This window comes from Phodopus roborovskii, unplaced genomic scaffold (genome assembly GCF_943737965.1).
Source record: "Phodopus roborovskii unplaced genomic scaffold, PHOROB, whole genome shotgun sequence".
Lineage (NCBI taxonomy): Eukaryota > Metazoa > Chordata > Mammalia > Rodentia > Cricetidae > Phodopus > Phodopus roborovskii.
This window is the reverse complement of record NW_026126578.1, coordinates 12,391,454-12,415,291: the sequence shown is the minus strand read 5'-3', so window position 1 is coordinate 12,415,291 and position 23,838 is coordinate 12,391,454. Positions and strand designations below refer to the sequence as shown.

Genomic DNA, 23,838 nt, shown 5'->3' with positions numbered 1-23,838 from the left:
TAACTCCAATCCCAGGGGATCTAAGGCCCTCTGGCCTCCACAGGCACCTGTACTCATATATCATGTAGAATGTACACACACATACACACAGATTAAATAAATCTTTAAAAGGACAGTATTTTAAAAATTATATTTTGTTTGTGCTGATAAATCAAAAATACCTCTTAACCACATATGATCATAAAGCACTTGAAATGTGGCTATTCTAACCGAGGTAGTAATTTTCAATTTCACTTACCCTTAATAACTAGTATTAAAAATACACACACACAGACAAAAAAGGCAGCCAGTTAAAACAGTGTTAATATTAGAGAAGGAACTTGCTAAGTGAATGAAAATCTTTTGAGAGATTAAAAAAAAATCATCAAATGAATTTATTTACTTTATATTTTAATCTTAGGCATTTTTAGAGGAAATGCTACTAAAAGGAAAAATGTTTCAAGTTCCAAGCACCAAATCAAATCTTTCAACCATAAGTTTAAATATCATTTTGCCTGTCAAGATATATCAAAACTGGGGGAATAGAGATGGCTTAGTCACTTACTGCTCTTTTAGAGGACCCAGGTTCAGTTCCAAGCACCCACATGCAGCTCAAAAAAATTTCAGGTGATCTGATGCACTCTTTGAGCTCCACAGGCTTATACATTCATGTGGTACACACACACACACACACACACACACACACACACGGTTAAAAAAATACATATAGCTCAGATATAGCTCAGAACTAATATGAACAAGTCCTCTTAATCCCTAACATGCAAAATAAGTCATCATTAATTATTTTCTCATATACCACACAAGCATCAATTAATTTAAAACTTGGGGCTGGAAAGATGGCTCAGTGGTTAAGAGTGATGGATGTTTGTTCAGAGAGTATCTGAGCGAAATTCTCTGAATACATGTGGCACTTCTGAGCTGTCTGTAACTCTGGTTCCAGAAGACCCAGTGGCCTATTCTGGCCTCTGTGGCACTGCACACACATGGGTCCATAGGCACACATACAGGCGAGAACACCCATACACATAAAAAAAAAAAAAAAAAAAAAATAACAAACATCTCAAAAGAACAAACCAAAACCCCACTATAGTATCAGGTAATTACACATGCTTTCAAAGAGGAGATGGGCTGAGACAACAACTCTTCCCTCCTCAATACACTATCTTGCTTTTATGCCAAAAATACCTTTGAAGCCAGTTCTCTCTAATATACTAGCTAACATTATTACAACTTTCCTAGCACTTTGGAAGTAGCAGAAACAGGAAATCCAGAAGCTCAAGTTGAGCTACACCCAAATTTCAGACTAGCTTGTCTCAAAAGAAAATTAAAACGGGGGAAAAAAAAAAATCAGGGCTCAAGATATACTTCAGTGATAGATACTTGGCACATGTCCTTGGATTTAATTTTTAACCCCCCCCAAACAAAGTCACAAAGTACATATGGTATAACAAAATTGTACATACCAATGCAAATAGTTAATGGAATAACTCCAGTGATCTTCAATATGCCAGCAAAAAGATGAAAAACACATCCCCACATACAGCCATGGCACCTTCATACCAGAAATGTCCACATTAATATGTGCAAGAACAGACTGCTCCAGAACAGGCATGTTATTCAAATTCCAACCAGAAAGTGCATATTCCTATAAAATAAAAGTAAAATGAAAAATCAGTTAAAGTGCTAAACAAAAATCTTAAAGAGAATCTCTCTAAATAGGCAAATATTTCATAATACATACTACTATCCAGTGCATACAATTTGCTCTTTGTGGGCCACAGCAAATCTATACCTCATATACTAATCTAATGTATCTACATCTAATTTAAATACATATTTGATATCTAAATATCTACATAAATTTTTCTAGGTTTTGCTGATTTTCCTTTTATTTCACATGTCTAGTTTGCTCTGAAACACATGAGCAAAGTTATAGTTAAAAAGTGTGCTACATGTCAGCAGATGGCTTTTCTATTTCTACTGTACCCTGCAGTGGCATCTTCTGTTTCATATCAGAGTACCCCAGCAGCATTACTTTCCAGAATGATTATTACAATCTATAAAGTACAGTGCTTGACACTGTCAGGATAATCATGAATTTATAGCACTATGTTAAGTCATTATACCACCTTTCTTCACCACAAATACATCAGGAAAAACTGGATAAATTTAAGATTAACAGAGAAACTTATGGGGCTGCGGAGATGGATCAGCAGTTCAAACTCTGGCTCCTCTTCCAGAGGAAAAGGTTCAATACCTAGCAATCACATGGCAGTTCACAGCTGTCTCAAGGGGATCCAACACTCTCACACAGATATGAATGCATGCAAAACACCAATGAGCAAAAAAAATAAACACTAAAACAAACACACACAAAAGAAACTTATTTCATAGATGAACTTGAAAAACATGAAAATTCCTAGTTCGTAGACACAGAAACAAAGCAAACCAAGAATGTAAAAGATATTGTCAGGCAGGCACTGGTGGCATATGCCTTTAATCCCAGGGCTTAGGAGGCAGAGGCAAGAAGTCTTTGTGAGTTCAATCTCAGCCTGGTCTATACAATGAGACCTCGGACATCAGGGCTATATACAGAGACCCTGTCTAAAAAAAAAAAAAGTTGATAACCAAACATGGATATAGACAGTTATGCTTTTTTTCTTTTATAGGTTTCTATTCTATAAGAATAAAAAATTTAACTCATACTGAATGAAGTGACACATGCCTACATCCCAGCATTTAGGAAGCTGAGGCAAGAAAGAACAGAAAGCCAGTATGTGGGGCCAGCGATGGTGGTGCACGCCTTTAATCCCAGCACTCAAGAGGCAGAGACAGGTGGATCTCTGTGAGTTTGAGGCCTATAGAGCTAGTTCCAGGACAGGATACAAAGCTACAGAGAAACCTTGTCTCAAATAACAAAACAACAAAAAGAAACCAGTATATGTGGCAGTGCATTCCTGTAATTCCAGCAAACAGAAAATTAATAACATCGACATGGTGTGTTTTAAGTCATCCAGGAGCACATAGGAAGACTAGCTCCAAACAGAATTTTAAATAAAGATTAAGAAAAATATGGAAACTACATAGGTATACTTAAGAATCAAAGGGGATAAAATATGAAAGTCCTGCATACATTTCATTAAAAAATCTAAGTGAAAAAATCTCAAAGAAGATGGGTAATGGCACTCACACACCAGAGGCTGAAGCAGGAGGATTCTGAGTTTGAGAACTACAAAATGGTGAAATGGGAGAGCGAAAAGACATTTATCCAGCCTCAGAATAAAAAATTCTAATATGCTAAAATAAAAAAATAAAAAAGAAATTGAGGCCAGGTGGTAGCGATGCATGCTTTTTTTTCTTTTTAATGATTTATTTATTTGCATTAGAGTTTACCTACAAGTACATCTGTGTAAGGGTCTCGATCCCCTGGAGTTCACAGATTTCCTAGACTCTCTGGACATCAAACCCAGGAGTCCTGCTGTCTCCACTAGTGGTAGAATTATAGTCACATTGAGCCATGTCCCCAATACTAAATTACTTCCTTCTAACTAAAGGCAATTATGCTTAAATTATTGCCAACAAAAGAAATAATTATTTCAGCTTTATGAATCTTTATGAGATAAAGATTAAAAAGTAAAAACATACATGAAATCCTACCTAGCCAGCTCTAGAAGAAAACTTATTTTAGAAATTACCAACAAAACTAATTTCAAAAAATGTGTCATTTTCTTTTCTTTTTGATTACTTGAGACAGGGCTCCTCTGCGTAATAGTCCTGCCTGTCCTGGAACTAACTCTGTAGACCAGGGTGGCCTTGAACTCACAGAGATCACCTGCCTCTGGGATTAAAGGTGAGCACCATCACCACCCGGCCTTCACTTTCTTTTTTTTTAATAAGATGGTATCTCCCTATATTGCTGAGGCCAAACACAAACTGCTAGGTGCAAGCAATAGTCTTTGCTCATCCTCCTAAGTAGGATTTCAGGTGTATAATATGTACACAACTGCATACATCAAACTTTCTAGGTTTTATTTATGTATGTGTGCCTGCATGTATGTGTACAATGTACATGCCTGGTACCCTAAAAGGCCAGGAAAACATGCTGGATCTCTGGAACAAGTATTCTTAACCACTGAGCCATCTCTCTAGCTTACTTTCTCAATTGTGGAACAAAAACAGCTAGGCAAAATCTTAAAACTCAGGCCAGTGAGATGGTTAATGTGGGGAAAGGTACCTGCAGCTAAACCTGACAACCTGAGTTAGATCCCTGAAATTTACTCTACAGAAGAACTGACTCCCCCAAGTTGTCCTCTGACTACCTCACACCATCCTCACACCATGAATACATAACATTTTTGTTTTTCCTGGAAATCACTATGTAGATGAGGCTGGCCTCAGAAAGATCTGCCTATCTCTGCTCCTGAGTGTTATAATTTTTTAAAAACTTAAAATTTTATCTAAAATAGCTATACAACTTAGAGATAAAATAATTCTTAAAAGATATTTTGAGTACTGGAGAGATGGCTCAGTGCTTAAAGCACTGGCTATTCTTCCAGAGGTCCTGAGTTCAATTCCCAGCAACCACATGGTGACTCACAACTGTCTGTAATGAGATCTGGTGTCCTCTTCTGACCTGCAGGCATACATGAAGACAGAACACTGTATACACAGTAAATAAATCTTAAAAAAAAAAAAAAAAAAAAAAAAAAAAAAGATATTTTAAATTTGCTTTGTTTCTGACAGTCTCAGTATGTAGCTCAAATTGAACTACTCCCAACTTTTCTACCTCGATTTCCAAAATACTGGGATTATAGAAATGTATACCCATGGCCAGTTTAAAAAAAAAAAAAAAATCATTGTTTATAAGCCTACATACATCATATTCTAAACTGGCATGGTCCCTCAAGATTAGGGAAAGGACTATTTTTTATGAAAATGCAGCATTAGCTTCAAAGTAAGAAGTTATAGAACACTATCCATACCTCTTCTTCTGGCAACATCTTTCTCTGGCCATCTTTTACAGGAAATCCACTTCCAAAATCTTTCGAAGAGATATCAGCTCCATACTCTACAATAACATCTTCTTCGATACTACTTACTAGCCGCCAGAATTCCTTTTCTACTAGCTCTGTAGGAACCATCTATTAAAACAAAACAAAACAAAACAAAACATAGATGATAATTAACTGACTGTAACTATAATCCCCTAAAACTAATATACAGGCCTACTGAACAAATTACATTTCCCAGAGCAGAATCAATTCCTATACTTCTCCATTAGAAAAGAGAAAAGCTAAAAATAACTAAAAATTAACTAAAAAGCTAAAAATAATTAGATTTAAACATCAAGATACTTTTCATACTGGTTGTGGTAGAACACACCTTTGATCCCAGCACCAAGAGGCAAAGGCAGGTGGATCTCTGAGTTCCACCCATCTCAAAAAACAACAAAAACAAAAACAAAAAAACAAAACAACAAAACAAAAAACAAACAAACAAACAAAAAACCCGAGCCAGGCACTGGTGGCATCCACCTTTAATCCTAGCACTTGGAAAGCAGAGGCAGGCGCAGATCTCTACCAGTTTGAGGCCAGCCTGATCCTCAGTTCCTGGACAGGCTCTTAAAACTACAGAGAAACACTGTCTCAAAAACACAAAAAACAAACAAACAAACAAACAAAAAAAAAAACCCAAACCAAACAAAGGAGAGTGAAATTAACAAAACAGATTATCAGGTCCCTATTTTTAAGATTTAGTGTTCTCTAACCTTTTTCATATTACTCCTGATTTCTATAAAATCTGACCAAAAAAAAACTTTGTTTCTCTCTAAAATAACCTATATGACAGCTACTCACATGGACTGGCATATTGAAATAATCGGATTTAAAATTATCTGCCATCTCGCCAAAGCTTTGAAGTGTATATTCTCTTATAGCTTGCTCAAATCCAAAGGCTTCTCGAGGTTTGTTACATTCCTGGGGGTTTGAGGGGGGGGGAAAGAGAAAAAGATATTCAAGGTAAATTCACTGCAACTGAAAAAGAAAGCATTAAAACCCTCACATACCGAGAAATATGAATGGTAGTACACTGGTACTCAGGCTCTGAGTTCAATATCCAGCAATATAATAAATAAAAAGTCTCAAATATGGTTTTTCTTGATCATTTCTCTAGCTTAAACAAATCTAATCATCCTTATACAGTAAAACAAGCATCAGTTATTTGCAATACATTAGTTACTTGAAACTAGAATCTCGAGTACCTGTTTGTTCACTCTTCCAAGACAATGAATGAGACAGCTTTAGGCAAAACATTAATGCACATAAAAGTAAAATTGAAAGAAAAATCCTGTTTCAGAAAATAGTATTTTCAAAAGCCTTACGTCCAAAGCTTTGTGTGTTAAGACTACATACATACTCTGACAGGAGCTGAGTCTTATTTTGGTAAATAGTTATACAATTTCAGGAGATTTTGTATTTCATATTTGTGGTTTTGTTAACAAATACACTAAGATTTAATAATCACTTTCTAAGTATTTGCTAATCCTTAATTTTAATAACTGGTTGTGAACCAGGTGGTAATGATACCTTTAGTCCCACATAGTGACACCCTATCTCAAAACAAGGGGTGGGGGAGGTTTATCTTAGAGGACAAAACAGGCAGCCAGGCAGTGGTGGCACACGCCTTTAACCACAGCACTTGGAAGGCAAAGACAAGCAGATCTCTGTATGTTCTAGGCCAGCCTGGTCTAATAAGTGAGTTCTAGGACTGCCTCCAAAACTACAAGAAACCCTGTCTTGAAAAACAAACAAAAACCCCAACCAAACAAACAAATAAAAATTATCTAATCAATAGTCAGAGAAGGAAAAAAAATTAAGATAAGCTACCACAAAACAGTTGTTACACAGTCACTCAAAATAGTCCTTTGAAATCCTGGAGATTTTTCAACAATAATAAACAAGAAACTGGGACAAGCTTTTGGGAACATGTTTACATTAAATGTATGGATTAGTATCTTTAGGTTTTTGTTGTTTTGTTTTTCGAGACAGAGTTAGTATCTTTAGTTTTAAATAGATCTATGACATTAAGTTTGTACCTCAGCAACACATTTAGGACACCTCCAGTCTCCTTTGGGCACATCAGGTAGTGGTGGAAGTAGACAGAATGTATGATAGCTGTCATCACATCCATCACACAAAAGCAATTTATCCTCATTATTTCCCCGACCACAAAACATACAAACATAGAGATCAACCTATAAAAACAAAAACAAAAAAGTAAGTACTTTTCTACAGTATAGAGTATTGTATTTTTCTCATGAACTATTCCTTAATTAAAATAAATACAACAATGAACACTAAAAATTAAACACAGCTAAAAAATGCATTTCAAACTGAACAATTTTCCCCAGAACTTCTACAGGCAAATTAGTAAAAATATAAGCAGAAGTCAGAATCCCGGCAGTGGTGACACAATTCTTTAATCTCAGCACACAGGAGGCAGAGGCATGGATCTCTGAGTTCGAAGCCAGCCTGGTCTACAAAGCAAGTTTCAGAACAGCCAGAGCTATACAGAGAAACTCTTGTCTTAAAAAACACACAAACAAAAACAGAAGCTGTTAGAATCAAGAAACACTACAACCTAAGGAATGGAAAATAAGTTTATACTTCAAACATCATTCTACATACATATACTATAACACAGCTGGGTACTGAAAACTGCCTATTAAATATCCCATACCTCAATGATTTTTAGGAATTCTTGGAGGGGGACTAGAGAGATGACCCAGTGGTTAAGAGCACTGGCTTTCCTTTCAGAGGACCCAGGTCAATTCACATCACCCACATGGCAACTGATCTGTGTGCTCTAGTTCCAGAGGATCTGACATCCTCACAGCCCATACATACAGGCAAAACACCAATGCACATGAAATAAGGGAAAAAAAAAAAAAAAAAAAAAAAAAAAAAAATCAATCCTTGAAATCTGCCAGGGTTATCCAACCATCATTAACCACCCCAGCAGATACCAAAATCCACAGGTGCTTAAATCCCTTACATAAAATAGCTTAATAGCTTCCCCCAGAATAAATCATCTCTAGATTAGTTTTATTAATTTTATGTAGATGCTTTTGAAATTGCCACAAAATGTTGTTTAGTAAATAATGCAAAGAAAAAAGTGGTTATGTGGGCTTTCTGATGTATGCCTGTGATCTTAGCACCCAGGAGGTTAAGGCAGAATGAGGCTTATGTTTAAGGCCACTTCAGTTTCACATTGAGTTCTAGGCCAGCCTGGGCTATATTGCCAGAACCTTTCAAAGGAAAGAAAGCAAAGAAAAATAGCTCTAAGCTGTTCAACACAGAAACAATTTATTACTATTATTATTATTTTTAATGTATACAGGGATTTTTGCTGTGCAACCACATGTATGCCCTGTACTCTCAGAGGCCAAAGGCTAGAAGCAGGCATTGAATTCCTTGCAACTGGAATTTCAGACAATTGTAAGCTGCCAGGTGGGTGCTGTGAGTCAAACTCAGGTCTTCTGGAAGAGCACCCAGTGTGCTTAACCAATGAGCATCTCTACAGTTCCAGAAACAATTTTTTTTTTTTAAAGTTTTCAATCTATGTTTGGTTGAACGCATAAAGACAGAACCTGAAGATACAAAGGGCTAACAATATATAGAACCTGAAGATACAAAGGACTAATATATAGACTTACAGTCATTTCTTTAACTTAGTTACCCACAAGCATGAGATTTACTGGAGTGTACAGGAGACAAAGTTAACATTACTAAACCAAAACTCCAACCTGAGATTTTCCACCATGTATCAAGACACACCCAGATAAAAATATATCCTTTCCCTACTGACAAATCCCAAAGCACTTACAAAGTTAACAGAGAGAGTTCCTTTCCGTTGTCTCATTTGCATGTTAAATGCATCTGACCTGTTGGTAACTTTTCGTCTTCGGGTGACCTCATCTTGAAATAAAAAGTTATATAATAAAAGTAAAAAAGTTGAGTGACAACCACACACTATTTAAAATTATTTAAATTAGATAGTCTCACAACATTATGAGGTAGACTGTTATTGTCTACAGCTGAAACTAAAAAAAAGTTAAAAGTATAGAGAAATTAGACAACTTGCTCAAGATCATACAGCCAGTATATACTGTTTGGGATTCTTTTTTTTTTTTAAGATTTATTTATTAGGTATACAACATTCTGTCTCCATGTATGCCTCCAGACCAGAAAGTGATAACAGATCTCATTATAGATGGCTGAGCCACCATGTGGTTGCTGGGAATTGAACACAGAACCTCTAGAAGAGTAGTCCTAACCTCTGAACCATCTCTTCAGCCCCAGGTTTGGGATTCTAATCTAGACAAATCCAGGGAGTTAAACCTTCAATTACTGTCTACATTCAGTACTTACTACATATTGTCTATATGTATGTTTTAATGGGGCTCTCAAATTAGTCATAGCTTTTTCTTTAAGATCACCACAGACAAAGCAGTAAGTATAAGAATGGCACAAGGTTAGGAATGATGTGCACGCCTTTAATTCTATCACTCAGGAGGCAGAGGCAGGGAGATCTGTATGAGTTTGAGGGCAGACTGGTCTACATAGCAAGTTCTAGGACAGCCACAGCTACACAGTGAGACTGTGTTACAGAAAAACAAAAGAAGCGTAGAACTAGGCATGGTGGCTCACATCTAAATCCCAGATGTGTGAGGTGAAACAGGATTGCCAAAAAGAAAAAAGAAAAGAAACACACAAGAACAAAACAAAGGTTTTTGTTGTTTTGTTTTTAAACAGGGTCTTTCAAAGATAATTTTAAAAAGTATGTCTAGTATTATTACACTGATTGTATGTTGCTGTTTTTCATTTTTTTTTTAGTATTAGATAGATTTTGAATATGGTAGGCAAATATTCTACCATTGTGCTATATCTCTAGCCCTTTTTAAATGCTACTCTGTCTCTCCACATTGCCCAGATTGGCCAGAAACTCACCCTGTAGTCCAGGCAAGCCTCAAATCTATATTCTCTCATCTCAGCCTTTCTAGTAGCATGAATTACAATAGACCTATGTCACCAGGCCTGGATATCCCCATAGTTTTGAGAGTGGAACAATACTATCTGATCCCTTACAATTCAGGCTACAATCTACATTATATTATACATTTCATAAATGCAGAGTCATTTGTGATTTTAATATTTCATTAAATTCATATAGTCAAATATGTCCAGCCTATTGTTCATTGAAACAAGTTTTTAAAATTAATATGTTATATAGGAATACTTCAACTTGATTATTTCCATCAAAAATTCTACTCATAAAAGTTTCTAATATGGTGCTACATTAGGGTCTTTAAAGATAACATATAGAGGAAAAACTATTTCAAAAATTTAAATGATGGTCAGAATTTAAAGTTCTAACCTCTTCACTGTATGTTTTCATACTAAAAGTCTGAGAATCCCTTCAATTTATTAGCAACAACTTTTAGAACACTATGTGACAACTAGCCTTTAGACATGGAGTATGATTCTTCTAAAAGTAAAAAAATACAATGTAATATTTGATTCTTACACATTAAATTTAGTATTTCTACCATTAAAAAAGCCATCTGCCTAAAAATCATGCAGCAATTTACAAATGTTAAGAATTCCCAGCACAGAGTGAATTCAATATCACTTGAGCCTTAACTACCATGTCATTGTACTTCAGTTTATACAAGGAACAGATTTTACCTTCTTTATCTTTTGCTCCTACTGCCAGGCCCACAACTTTGGGTCCAGCCCCAAAAATCTGAAGTTTCTTCAGTTCTGTGTTCCTGTTTACTTCTCCAGAGTCTGACTAAAAATGAATAAACAAAATTAATATTAGCATAATTACCCTGAATCACACAGTTTTCTTTAAGATAGGGTATTGGCCAGGTGGTGATAGTGTATGCCTTTAATCCCAGCACTTGGGAGGTAGAGGTATGCCGATCTCTATGAGTTTGAGGCCAGAGCTAGTTCCAGGACGGTGAAGGCACAGTACTTTTTAAAATGTCATTAATTTTGTTAAGGTGCAATATGGAGGGGTCAGAGGACACTTGCAGGACTTGTTTTTCTCTATTCATCATATAGGCACAGATGGGGTCCAGGGAACCAAACTCAGGCCATCAGCCTTGGTGGCAGTTTTACCCACTGAGACATCTCTTTGATCCAACACTACTGATTATTATACAACAGAAAGTCTCACTTCTAATCTGCTGACATCTGCCCATCACAGGGAAAATTATGGCTCCCCCAAAACAGCCATGTTAATACCACTTTGTTGGTGATGACATTAAGTAGGGGTGGAAATGTTGAACAAGTTTTAATTTAACTGATGACACATTAAGTTTCCAGGAAGCCTATGGGAAAGATTTTTTTTTTTTTTTTTTAATTTCTAATAAAACAGAAAGCTCCTAGGCTATTGAGATGCTTCAATGTGTACAGGTACTTCCTACCTGCCAAGACTCACAACCTGATCTCAATTTCCTGGATCCACATGGTGAAAGGAGAAAATGCACTGCTGATAGTTGTGCTCTGACCTCAACACAAGCACAGAGCACAAGCATGCCCATGGCCCTCAACACAAGCACATATATAAATCAATGCTTAAAAATGTTTTTTCATCTGGGTGGTGGTGGTGCATGCCTTTAACATATACACACACACTGAGAATGAAGGGCTAGGAAAACAGCAGGGAAAAGTTAGCTAAAACTAAGTATATATGAAAATGCCACATGGAAAAATTATTATTTTGTAAGACAACTCAGAAAACTAAAAACATACAAGTTTGAAGGGAGGTGTACTACATGTGTGGATAATACAGTTCCCAGAAGCCATAAGTTATTAGACATTAATCTTAGTGCTGGATGAAAGATCGTGATCTGAGTAACGGTCAGAGAGGCTCTAGAGTTTCTCAAGACAATACAACCTATTGCCTATATTCAAGCCTATGCACAAGCACACCTACATACATATGCACATGTGGACATATTCAAACGCATGGAGAAGCAGGTTCTTTAAATCCATAGTTCTATATGGCATAGAGGAAGCTCAATCTACATCTATAAAGTAACACAAACAACTCTGATAAAAGAGACCCTGGAAGTCTAAACCACAAGACAAGCCCATTGTTCTCCCAAGCCCTAACTGCAGTGTGACCATATGGTCTCCATGTCCTGTAGTGCAAGTATTAGAGAAGAAATCCAGTTTGTTATTCCTCAGTATCTTAGAAAGCTATACAGCATAACAACCGGAGTTATGTCCTGGAACACACATGATAAGAGAATTGACTTCCACATACATACCTATGATATGTATACATACATGCATGCACAAAAAACTTTTAAATGTGCCATGGACATTGAAAAGTACCTGAGACTTGACACGTCTTGTTCTCTTTGGCGGAATAGTCATTCTTGTTCCCCGCTCTGATGAAGGCTGGATATCATTGCTGAGAACCTCAGCCTCAACTTTTTCTTTAATATCTAAGTCAGGCATTTGTACACCCTAAAAGAGAAGGACATAAAAAAAAGAGAGAAAATTTGCTAATAAGTTTGAGAAGAGTAGAAAATTAGCAACTTTGGTCCAGTAGGTTGCTAACACTACATGATAACAAATGGCAGTCCTGACCTCAAATTCAACTACAGGCTCAAAGCAATCCCTGACAAAGGCAACCTCCATTTTGTTTTTCAGAGTGTTTTATGTCTTTAAGGTACTGAAAATGTCTTGGAACTCCCTATATAGCAGAGAATGATTCTGAAGTTCTGATCCTTTTAAGATTATAGGCATGTACTAGCACACCAAGCTATCAATGGATTTTATTTGTTTGTATTTTTAAACATGCCCACCAGGACTTCTCTTTATGGAAATTGAAAGTAAACACTAAAATATATGTAAAAATGAAAACTGTTTGAAAATAATGAAAAGGGAAAAAATTAGAGAATCAAAATTTACTATAAAACAATACTGAACATAATGTACTAGGGGCTAGAGATGGCTCAGCAGTTAAGACAGAGGACCCAAGTATATTTTTCAACACATTTGACAGCTCTCAACTGCCTATGACTCTAGCTCCTGAATAATCCAACCCCTCTGACTTCTGTGGGCACCTGCACTCATTTGCACACACCCACATACAGATATATATAAAAATAGGACTGAAGAGATGGTTCAGCCATTAAAGGCTAGGTTCACAACCAAACCTGGACATGAAAACACCTTTAAAAACAAAAGGTATAGTATTGGTAATGGGGTAGATATATAGAATAGTTCCTCCTATCTGTGGAGTATTTTGTTTCAAGCTCCTAGTAGATGTCTGAAAGTGTGGACTGCTGAATTCTATGTGCATTTTCAGTACATTTATAGTTAGAATAAACTTTTTTAATTTAATATTTTTTCTTAGTTTATATATAGATCCTAATTCACTCTCCCTCCCCCATCCTCCCATGCCTCCCACTGACCCCCCCTCCCCATCCCATCCCCTATCCACTCCCCAAGGAGGGTGAGGCCTTCCATGAGGGCTCATCAAAATCTGTCAAGTCATTTGGGGCAGGGCCTAGGCCCTCCCTCATGTTAGAATAAACTTTTAAACAGCCAGGCGTTGGTGGCCCAGCATTTGGGAGGTGGAGGCAGAGGCAAGTGATCTCTGAGTTTGAGGCCAGCCTAGTCTACAAAGCAAGTTCTAGACATGCAGTACACAGAGAAACCGTTTCAAAAAGGTCCCCAATACCCCAAAAAGTGAACTGCAATAACTCTACATTTCTTTATACTCCAAAGCAAGACACAGTCTCAAAAAAATAGCTGTACCAAAAAAAGGAAAAAACTATAAAAGAGAAAGAAATGGAAAATTCAAAGATATCATATAAAACTGTCAAACAGATAAATTATCACAAAATATTTACAAATAATGTATCTGAAAAAAGATGTATCCAGAATCTCAAACCCTTACAAGATTAAGGCAAACAGATCTTTTCTTTTCTTTTTTTTTTTTTTTTTCCAAGACAGGGTTTCTCTGTAATGTTTTGGAGGCTGTCCTGGAACTAGCTCTATAGACCAGGCTGGCCTCGAACTCAGAAATTTGCCTGCCTCTGCCTCCCAAGTGCTGGGATTAAAGGCATGAGCCATCAATGCCTGACTCAAACAGCTCAATTTTAATGAAAAAAAAAAAAAGATTGACACTTCATGAAGATTACATCAACAGAGGGGAGCTAGAGATAGCTCAGTGGTTGAGAGTATATGCTTCTGTTACAGAGGACCTGAGTTCCACTCCCAGCACCTGTATAGCAGTTCACAACCCTCTGTAACTCCAGTTCCAAAGGATCTGACATTCTCTTCAGGCCTCCACATGCACCAGGCATGATGCACATAAATTTATATAGGCAAACACTATCACACATAAAATACTTTTTCAATGTTTTAAAGATAGGAAAAGCTAATATAAACATAAAAAGAGCAATGACATCACTACTCTTTGAGAATGAAAATCAAAACTGCAACAAGAGACTACTACATACTCACAAGAACAATTTTAAACCAAACAACTCAACCATATCAAATGCTAGCTAGAACATGGAGAACCCACATGCCTCTACACTATTGGTAGATGAATGTAAGACAGCACAGGCACTCTATAAACATTATGGTGATTTCTTAAAAAGTTAATCATAGGACAAGAGATATTTTAGTCAGTAAAGTTAGAAACTTTTGATATCCAGAGCCCCCATTACAAACAAAAACCAAAAACAAACAAAACCCAGCAGCAGCTGGACAAGGGGGACGTGTGATTGCTTGAGGCTTGTTGGCTAGCCAGTAAAGCCTACTTGGAAGGCCAATGAGAAAGAACATTCAAGATTGACCCACTATACCACCCTAAATAAGTTTTAGAAAGTTAAAACAAGTGAGAACTCAGCTAGAATCTTTAGATTGGCTAGTTTTCAGTGTTGTAAGCTGCTATACAGGCTGCTGCAGGGACTTATCATCAACAATCTCACTCAGTATGAATCCTGCATGCTTCACTACCAACTTGCCAGACATGATGAACCAATTAGTATAATACTGGCATGACAGCCATGCTGGTAACCAATCACTTCATGCTTCACTTTGAGGACTGTTCCACAGAAGAGAAGTCACCTTTGACATTATACACATAATCAAAAAGCCTATGTCTGGAAAGGTGTTAGACCCTATTGAGGAATGTACTGCTGTTGTTTTGCTAAATGGTCAGGACATGCCTGCCACCACATTGAAGTTCATGTATTAGTGCTGTGATGTGCTTTGATCAGAAAAGCTTCTTTTTGCAGTGTGGTGGTTCCTGCAAAGACTCATAACTGGTCAAAGCGCTCTCGAGAATAAGAGGTTATTTAAAGCTCAGCCTCAAAAAAGAACCTCTGAAATGCCCACTTTCAGGTTTAGGCAACATTAGAAAAAAGGAGTTAGGGCTAGGCATAAGCAGCTCACACTTTGAATTTAGCACTCAGGAAGGAGAGGCAGGTGGATCTCTATGAGCTGGAGGGCAATCTAGTCTACTAAGTGAGTTCCAGATTAGCCAAGGCTACACAGTGAGACCCTGTCTCAAAAAAAGTAAAACAGACCAAAACAAAACTCAAACCTTTTTTCTGAAATCATGAAGATCTTAAATATGATGACACCCTTCATTCCCAGTACCCTTTACCCTGTAAACCACTAGAAATAGCTCTAATTTTTCAACATTTTCTTCTCAAATTTGGATGCTTAGAGAAAGCTATGCATAAACTTATTGCTTATAGTAATTTTCACTTGAAGTTTATACTTCAAGTATAACTTGAAGTATAAACTAAATTTATCCACTCTAAAGACAATGACGCATCTTACCATAAGGCTGACACCAGACTGGAAAAGTTCATATGGGTAGAGAATTCTTTCATAGTGTGACTTCAAAAGAGAACCAGTTCCTTTTCCTGGTAGATATCCCAAGCGGCTACCCACTTTAGACCATTTCTTCTCTTTAGTGACTATTTCAAAACCTCCTTTGCTGGCAACAATCTGAAAAGGAAATAGGAATTCTTTAGGGAAAGATGTTAGTTGCAAGCATCCTAACTTCTATAATCTCAAAAAGGTAAAACCTTCCAGCGCCCTCCCCAGCAGCTGGTAGAGTGTTTGCCTAGTATGCTTGAAGCATTAAGTTAGTCCCCAGTTCCAGAAAAGCTGGGTGTGTTAGTATACATCTCTAATTCCAGCTCTCAGGAGGCAGAGGCAGAAGGACTTTTGACATTCAAGGTGATCTTTGGCTACACAGTAAGTTGGAGGCCAGACTGGGATACATGAGATCCTGACTTTAAAAATAAAAATGTAGGCCAGCAAGATGGCTCAACAGGTAGAATCTCGCTGACAAGCATAATGATCTGTGTTCCATTCCTGGAACCCACATTGTAGGAGAACCAGTTCCTACAAGTTGTCCTCTGATCTCAACAAACACTTCATGTCCAAGATTGCATGTGCACATGCTGGGAAATGAACCCAGATCCTCTGGAAGAGCAGCCATCTCTCTAATCCTCAAAAGACAATTCTTAAAAGAAACTTTTAGGGGCTAGAGAGATAGCTCAGTGGTTATACTTAACTGCCATGCAACTGTGAGGACCTGAGTTTGCTACTTATACCCATGTTACAAACTAGGTATGGTTTCAAGTGTACCTGTAACTCCAATGCTGTAGAGAACAGAGACAGAAGGGTTGCTAGGGCTTGCTGGTTTCCAGTCTAGTCAAAAAACTAAGTTCCAGGTTCAAAGATTTAGTTTTCAGGACTCTGCCTCAAAAGAGTAAGGCAGTGGTTCTCAACCTCCCTAACATGGCAGCTCTTTTTAATAGTTTCTCATGTGGTGATTCCCAACCATAAAATTATTCTGTTGCTAGTTTATTATTGCAATTTTTTCTACTGTTATGAATTGTAACATAAATATCTGATATGAAAGTTATCTGACACGTGACCAGTGTGGGGGTTTGCCCACAGGATGAGAACCACTGGAGTAAGGCACAGAATGACAGAGTAACACTCAATGCCCTCCTCTGGCTTCCAAGTATACACATGCACACACACAAAAAAATTTTATGGGCCAGGTATGCTTTTTTTTGGCGGGGGGGGGGGGGGGGGAGGGGGGTGGACACGACAGGACTGGTTTTTCAAGACAGGGTTTCTCTGTATTGCTTTGGAGCCTGTCCTGGAACTAGCTCTGTAGACCAGGCTGGCCTCAAATTCACAGAGATCCACCTGCCTCTGCCTCCTGAGTGCTGGGATTAAAGGCATGCTTTTTTTATGCCTATGTAAATTTGATGAAAGTGTGGAGAAAGGGTTGGGCACATAGTTCAGCAGGTTGCCATCTAACCTCCACACATGCACTATGCTACATGCATGTGTACAGACACACAAAGTCTGAGGCCAGCTTGGTCTAAATAGAAAATCTAAGGCCAGCCATATAAGGAGACTCTGTCTCCAAAATAGAATGAATGAACTGATCTTTAAAAAAGTAAACAAATAGCCAGGCAATAGTGGCCCATGCCTTTAATCACAGCTCTTGGGAGGCAATGGGCAGGCAGATCTCTGAGTTCAAGGCCAGCCTAGACTACATATAATGTGAGTTCCAGAACAGCCAGGGCCATTACACAGAGAAACCCTGTCTGAAAACAAACAAAAAAAATTAAATACAAAAATTAAAAAAAAAAAAAAAAAAAAAAAAATTAAAATTCTTTATTTCACGAATCACAAGCCTCTGCTCAATTTCTTCATGGGAGGACCTGGCACACAAACTAAGAATGTACTCATTATCTTATAGGCTTATATTGGTTATGAGCCTAGCCTTTAACAGCTGAGCCATCTCTCCAGCCCGAATGTACTCATTATCACTGAACTACACTTCAGCTCCTGTTAACCTTCTAAATCAAGCATTGGCCTCACCTTGCTTAAAGCATACAAATCCAGGATTTTTCTCTCCACTACAGGGATCTTCAATGTAGATCCTTGAAGTTCCCAAAACTTTGCCAGTTGATCCAAGAAGTCCAATCTCACTCTAGTCATTGCCTAAAATTATCAAAATACAGAAATCAAAAACACAGGGTTGGTATATCATTTGTCCAGCATGTTTAAGGCCTTAGATCCAATTTCCAGTACTTCGAGGAGAGAGGGAGAAAGCAAGGTCAGCAAGGGTGCTAACAGGTAAAAATGCTTGCCACCAAAGTCTGATGACCAAGCTCAACACTTAGATCTCACAATAAAAGAGTAGGATCTGAGTGTTGAACTTGGGTTGTCTGGCTGAGTTGTTTGGCTGCTTGAAAAGATTTGGTAAACTAAATCTTGGACACAGAAAACAGCCAACACAGCAGAGTTTCTACTATGGAAGCAAAATGATAACTGAAAATAATGATAAGAGTATATTAGGTTGTTACACTTCGACAACTCACTGACCAACAAAAAGGCCTGAACCCTTTGTTATCTTTGCCTCCAATCGAAGAGAAATCATCAGTGCCACCTCTTTCCCCAGCAGCTGTCCATGGTGGTTGTCTCTCTTACTTTAAGCTCATTATTATTTATTATTATATTTTTAAAAGATTTGTTTACTTTTGTGTACATTGGTGTTTTACCTGCATGTATGTATGTATGTATGAGGGAGGGTGTCACATCCTTTAGAATAGGAGTTATAGACAGTTGTGAGCTGCCATGTGAGTGCTGGGAATTGAACCAGGGGCCTCTGGAAGAGCAGCCATTGCTCCTAAGCATTGGACCATCTCTCCAGCCCAAGCTATCTTTTTTAATAAAGTTCTTTGCTAGATGTTAAAAGGAAGCTTCTCCTTCCATTTAAGGCCCTGTTATGCTGTTTTTGGTTCGTTTTTGTTGTTTTTTATGTGAATGGTGTAGTAAGCCTATGGATAATAAGAGGGCATCTGATTCTCCTGGAACTGGAGTTCCAAATGATGGAAAACCACCATGTGTATGCTGGAAGTCCAACCCAAGGCCTCTGAAAGAGCAACAAGAGCTCTTAACACTAAGCCATCTCTTCAGCCACTGTTAAGCTATTTTAAATGTAATTCTGTTTCTTTCTAATGCTCTCCTACCTAAAGGCACAATCATGTTCTATAGGCCCCTTCTCCTAATAAACTTCGTTCCTAAAGAGTAATTATGTGTCAGCTTCTTTCCTGAACCAACTACTGATGCTTCCATTTTTGTATCTAACAATATGAAAAGACCATAATGAAATCCATTATTTTGTATGCTATCTAATATAACTTTAATTAGGAAAACAAATTCCTGAATTTGGAGCTGAGTATTACAGCAAAAACCTTTTGTAACCCAAGCACACTCAGGAGATTGAAATAGGACTGCCATGAGTTCAAAGCTAACCTGGGCTACATGGTAAGTTCTAAACCAGACCATTTTGTTTACAAAGAAAGACTGGCTAAGGAAGGTGAGAGACTAGGAAAAGGGGCTGGAGGAAGTAGCTCAATTGGTGGAGTGCTTGACTAGCTTTTTGAAGACCAGGGGTCTATCCCTAGCATCATATAAACTAGGCATGGTGGTATACACTTGTGATTCCAATACACAAGAAGATCAGGAGATTCAGGTAGTCCTGGGCTATATATTAGCTAAATGATATCTTGGGCCACATGACACCTTGTATCAAAAAAGACAGACAGACTTCCATTTGTCTATAAGCCCTGAATTTTTATTGTGAAAATATGTTTTGCCTGTCTATGTGGACAGTGGTGGCATACACCTTTAGTCCCAGCTCTTGGTGGGATCACAGAGTTCAATGAGTTCGAGGACAGTCAGGGCTATTACACAGAGGAAACCCTGTCTCTATATAATCTTTTTTTTTTTTTTTCTATCATCCCAGTTAAATGAAGAAGGAAAAAATGTAATAACTACTTGAAAGATTCTTAAATTTTTTTTCATAAATATCAAGTAACTATTAGTTTATTAAATCCCAGTTAACACAAACTGTGGACCCTGGTATATGAGCTTTTCAAATTTCTATTTAAAATCCCAAGGTAAGCAATCAGGAGACTGGAACTATAAAGCCATGGTATAGCATTTGCTCGGTCTGTGTGAGGCCCTGAGTCACAAACACCACCACTTAAAAAAAAAAAAAGCAGAAATATTGGTCTATTGGTCTAATACTCACCTCAAGTTCATTCAGACGCTGGACTCTGGGAGTAAAACGGAAGGTTTTTACTTCACATGCAAATGGAGGTTGCCAATCCTAAATGGAAAGAATTACTTAGAATGGATTTGCTACAAATCACAGTAATAATACATTAGCATACTTAAATCTTCACTATAAAGACAGAAATGGTAATATATATATATATATATACATATTTTGTTTTGTTATTTTTTGTTTGCTTTTTTTGAAACAGGCCCTGGCTGGCCTCAAACTCAGATCTACCTGTCCCTGCCTCCCAGTGCTGGGATTAAAGGCATGTGCCACCATTTCCTGACAAAAAGCAGTATTTTTATAGAAAGTTTTTATCTTAATATTACTTGGAAAAGCAATTATCAAATCTTATCATCCCACAATACACAATTACAGTTTCTAAGGTTACCCACGAAGAAGACAATGAGCTTGTCAAACACAAAACAGTGTTCAATAAACACACAGCTTACCAAGTAAAACTTTAAAAAAAAAATAAAATAAAAAAACACATAACCCCCCAGTGACTGGGTATGACACATGCCAGTAAACCTAGTACTCAGGAAGTAGAGGTAGGATGGAGAGTTCCAAGTCAGCCTAGACTACATAGCTCAACCATCTCAACAGCAACAACAAAAATCATCTTCGTACTTGCTAGAAAAGTAAAGAAGATTGCAAATGTCCACATCCAAAAACTGGTTCTACTCTTCACAGGGCATAGGAATCTCATTTAACAATATCCAACTGACCCTGGTGCTGATTTTCCAGCAAAAACAAAGTTTTTCTCCCATGTTGGCAGGAGTTGAACCATGGGCCTTGCAGCACTCCCCACCCCAATAACATTTGGAAAGCACTGGTCTAATGAATAAAGAAAACTTTTGACCTTCAGCTAGCGTATCATTTAACCTCTTAGGGAATTAATTTCAGTCTTCAGGGGGCTATTATCTGCTTTCCTAACCTTAAAAAGTGAGGATAATTGCCGGGTGGTGGTGGCGGCGGCGGTGCCCACCTTAATCCCAGCTCTCAGAAGAGGGAGGCCTTGGATCTGAGTTGGAGGCTAGCCTGGTCTAGAGTGAGTTCCAGGACAGCCAGAGCTACACACAGAGAAACCCTACTCTAAAAACAAAGTGAGGAAAATTAACCAATTTATAGGCAAACTTGATTATGTCTAATTACAAAACAACTCTGAAATTTTTGTCTTTTACTTTCTTACATCAAGAGATTTCAACATCATCCTCCATGTCCACTTATTGACCAATTCTCCTTACACCTCTATATTTTAAAAAGTAATTCATTAATGCTCTTTCATCCTCCCAATGATGCCTTTTCTTGTTGCAGAAGTAATTAGGTTGGGGGTTCTAGTCTAGTGACATCATCAAGGCAGCAAGTACAGCTCGGATTACATTTTAAGAAACCTGAGTAGAGGCCTGCAAAGGTCTGATAAAATGAGCATTTGCCGGCTTAAACACGAAAACAGCCCATAGAAGTGGAGTTTTTAGTACGGAAACACAATGACACGTCAAACACCTTTCCTAGAAAAGGCTCGAGGCCTTTCTTACCCTTACCTCCAACCCAAAGAACAGTATCCGCGCCCAAATAAGTTCTGGAAGGAAAAGGTCCCAGACACACTGCTTTCTCTCGTTAGACGGTGGACCTGAGAGCTAGTGAGATGGCTCTGGCGTTAAGGTCCAGGCCCGACAAGCTGAGTTCGAACCCTGAGACCCACAACGCAGGAAGAGAATCGACTCCTACAAAATGTCCTCTGACCTCTCCGCGCGCACGCACACGCGCACAGCCTCTCCCTCTCTCCCTCTGTCTCTCTCTAAAATAAATGTAAAAGTGGACGTGAAACTACACAACAAGCCAAGGCAAAAACAGCCTCAAACGTGGCCTCTGAGTGCCGAAGACTTAGGGCGGGGCTGCGTGAAAGCTGGAACCGCCACGGAGAAAGCTCGGACGGGAGAACGACCCTCCCTCCCTCCCTCCCTCCCCGCCCCCGCCCCCGCCCCCGGTCCGCTACCTTGGGTGGACGGATTTTGCAGATGCCAGTTTTCTCAGCCAAGGGCCGGATGCGGCCGATGAAACTGAGGGGGTCCGAGAACTCCTCCCAGCTGGGCTCAAAGACCGGGCACTCCGGGGGCGGCACGAACTCCGCCGCGTAGCCCCCCGGGCCCACGCCCGCCATGGCCACGGTCAGGGGTCCCTGAAGTGCACAGGCGGGGAGGGGCGGGGTGACGGCCACCAAGCCCTCTCACGTCTCCTCACAGGCACCGCAGAGCATCTTCCCGGGAGAGAACTGTTCCTCACAGAAAGCCCAGAAGCGCTCCCTCCGGTCGTTTGTTATTGTTTCCTTCAGGGCTTTTCCTCTCAGGGCCAGGACGCTTCCGGAAGTTAACGTACTGCCAAATCCGTCCGCGCCGCAGGAAACAGAATCCCGCCGCCGCGACTTCTCGCCCGGCCGGCCCTTCCTCCTCCTCCCCTTTCAGGACCGCCCGGCGTGGCTTTCCCTCGGCTTGCCCGCCAAAGCCCTGCGCTCTCCGACCACTCCGGCGGCGTGGGCTCTGGAGGCTCCACGGCCTCTCCTCGAGGAAAGACGAGAGAGAAGCTCCCCCACAAGGTGGAACGCGCGCTTCCGGCGCGCGGAGGAATGTGTAATGCCTCGGAGAGCAGAGGTTCTGTTTCCGGTGAGCAGGTTCCTGTTCCTCTTTGTGTTGGGGACACGACAACAAGGTGGGCCCAGCCGTGGCCGGAGCACCCTCTCTGTCCTCCGAGACCTGCGTTCGACACAGTCGCCTAACGTTTGGACAAGTAACCAAGTCTTGGCAGGATTTCCGTGCCTCTAGTTTAGTGTTTTACGACTCACCTGACTGCCAGGCCTCTTTTATACGGGGCGCTCACTTCTCCGTGACCGGCTGGTTCCAGGCCATCGACATCTGTCGTCACACTGGCCGGACTTAACCGCCAGCTGCGAATTGCTCTTTCCCACCACCCAGGGAGCTCAATAGCGCCTAGCCTCGCTTTTCTAGCTGTTGGAAATCTTCCTCAGACCGTCTTATTTGAGAAGGGAGCACGACCTGAAAACACCTGCTGTTTTCTCATCCAGTTTGCTATGAAACTGGTCACCTTGTCATCAGAAACCTCTATGATTAGTAAGGCCGGGCATGATTGCCCGCACAGAGTTCCGATCAGCAAGGGCTTTCTCAAAAAAAAAAAAAAAAAAAAAAAAAAACCAACCGGCTCCCAAAAACAGTTCAGGAGCAGTCTGGGGAAGGAGATGTAGAAAGAACGCCACAATTTCAAGGCACTTCTGGTTCCAGACTGAGTTCTAGATCAGTCCATAGGTGTCAGGGGCTCGGCTGGTAAGGGCACAGGCCTGAGAATCACTGGAACCCACATGGTTGAAGGAGAGAACTCCTGAAGGTTGTCTTCTGACCTCCACCCGGGTCCACACACATACACGTTCACTTAAATAAGGGGGAAAAAGACTAACGGTAAAAACCCTCTCTCAGAAAGAGGGGAGGGGTATTCTGCTAGTCAGAAGACTGGCCCACATTCTGAGGAAGATGGGAAAATGGACTCTTTAGTTAACTCACTTTTCTGGTCCTAGAAATTGAACCCAAGTCCTTGAACATATCAGGCAAATGTGCC

General features: G+C 39.3%; 1 protein-coding gene across 2 annotated transcripts in view; it reads right to left on the bottom strand.

The window, feature by feature from the left end:
* The window catches only part of Kdm5a (lysine demethylase 5A), a 66,966-nt gene extending 44,267 nt beyond the window's left edge, over window positions 1-22,699 (bottom strand). Inside the window, exons 1-11 of one of the 2 annotated variants that reach the window (XM_051203761.1) lie at window positions 22,211-22,699; window positions 20,182-20,259; window positions 17,961-18,083; window positions 15,885-16,055; window positions 12,408-12,542; window positions 10,746-10,851; window positions 8,884-8,975; window positions 7,094-7,252; window positions 5,856-5,975; window positions 4,983-5,141; window positions 1,464-1,645 (exon numbers count right to left, since the gene is read on the bottom strand). In XM_051203761.1, coding sequence (XP_051059718.1) covers window positions 1,464-1,645; window positions 4,983-5,141; window positions 5,856-5,975; window positions 7,094-7,252; window positions 8,884-8,975; window positions 10,746-10,851; window positions 12,408-12,542; window positions 15,885-16,055; window positions 17,961-18,083; window positions 20,182-20,259; window positions 22,211-22,375 — 1,490 coding nt within the window. In that variant the 5' untranslated portion in view covers window positions 22,376-22,699. The remainder of the gene's footprint in view (window positions 1-1,463; window positions 1,646-4,982; window positions 5,142-5,855; window positions 5,976-7,093; window positions 7,253-8,883; window positions 8,976-10,745; window positions 10,852-12,407; window positions 12,543-15,884; window positions 16,056-17,960; window positions 18,084-20,181; window positions 20,260-22,210) is intronic. The other variant, XM_051203760.1, reaches the window with a different exon arrangement.
* Window positions 22,700-23,838: the final 1,139 nt, after the last annotated feature.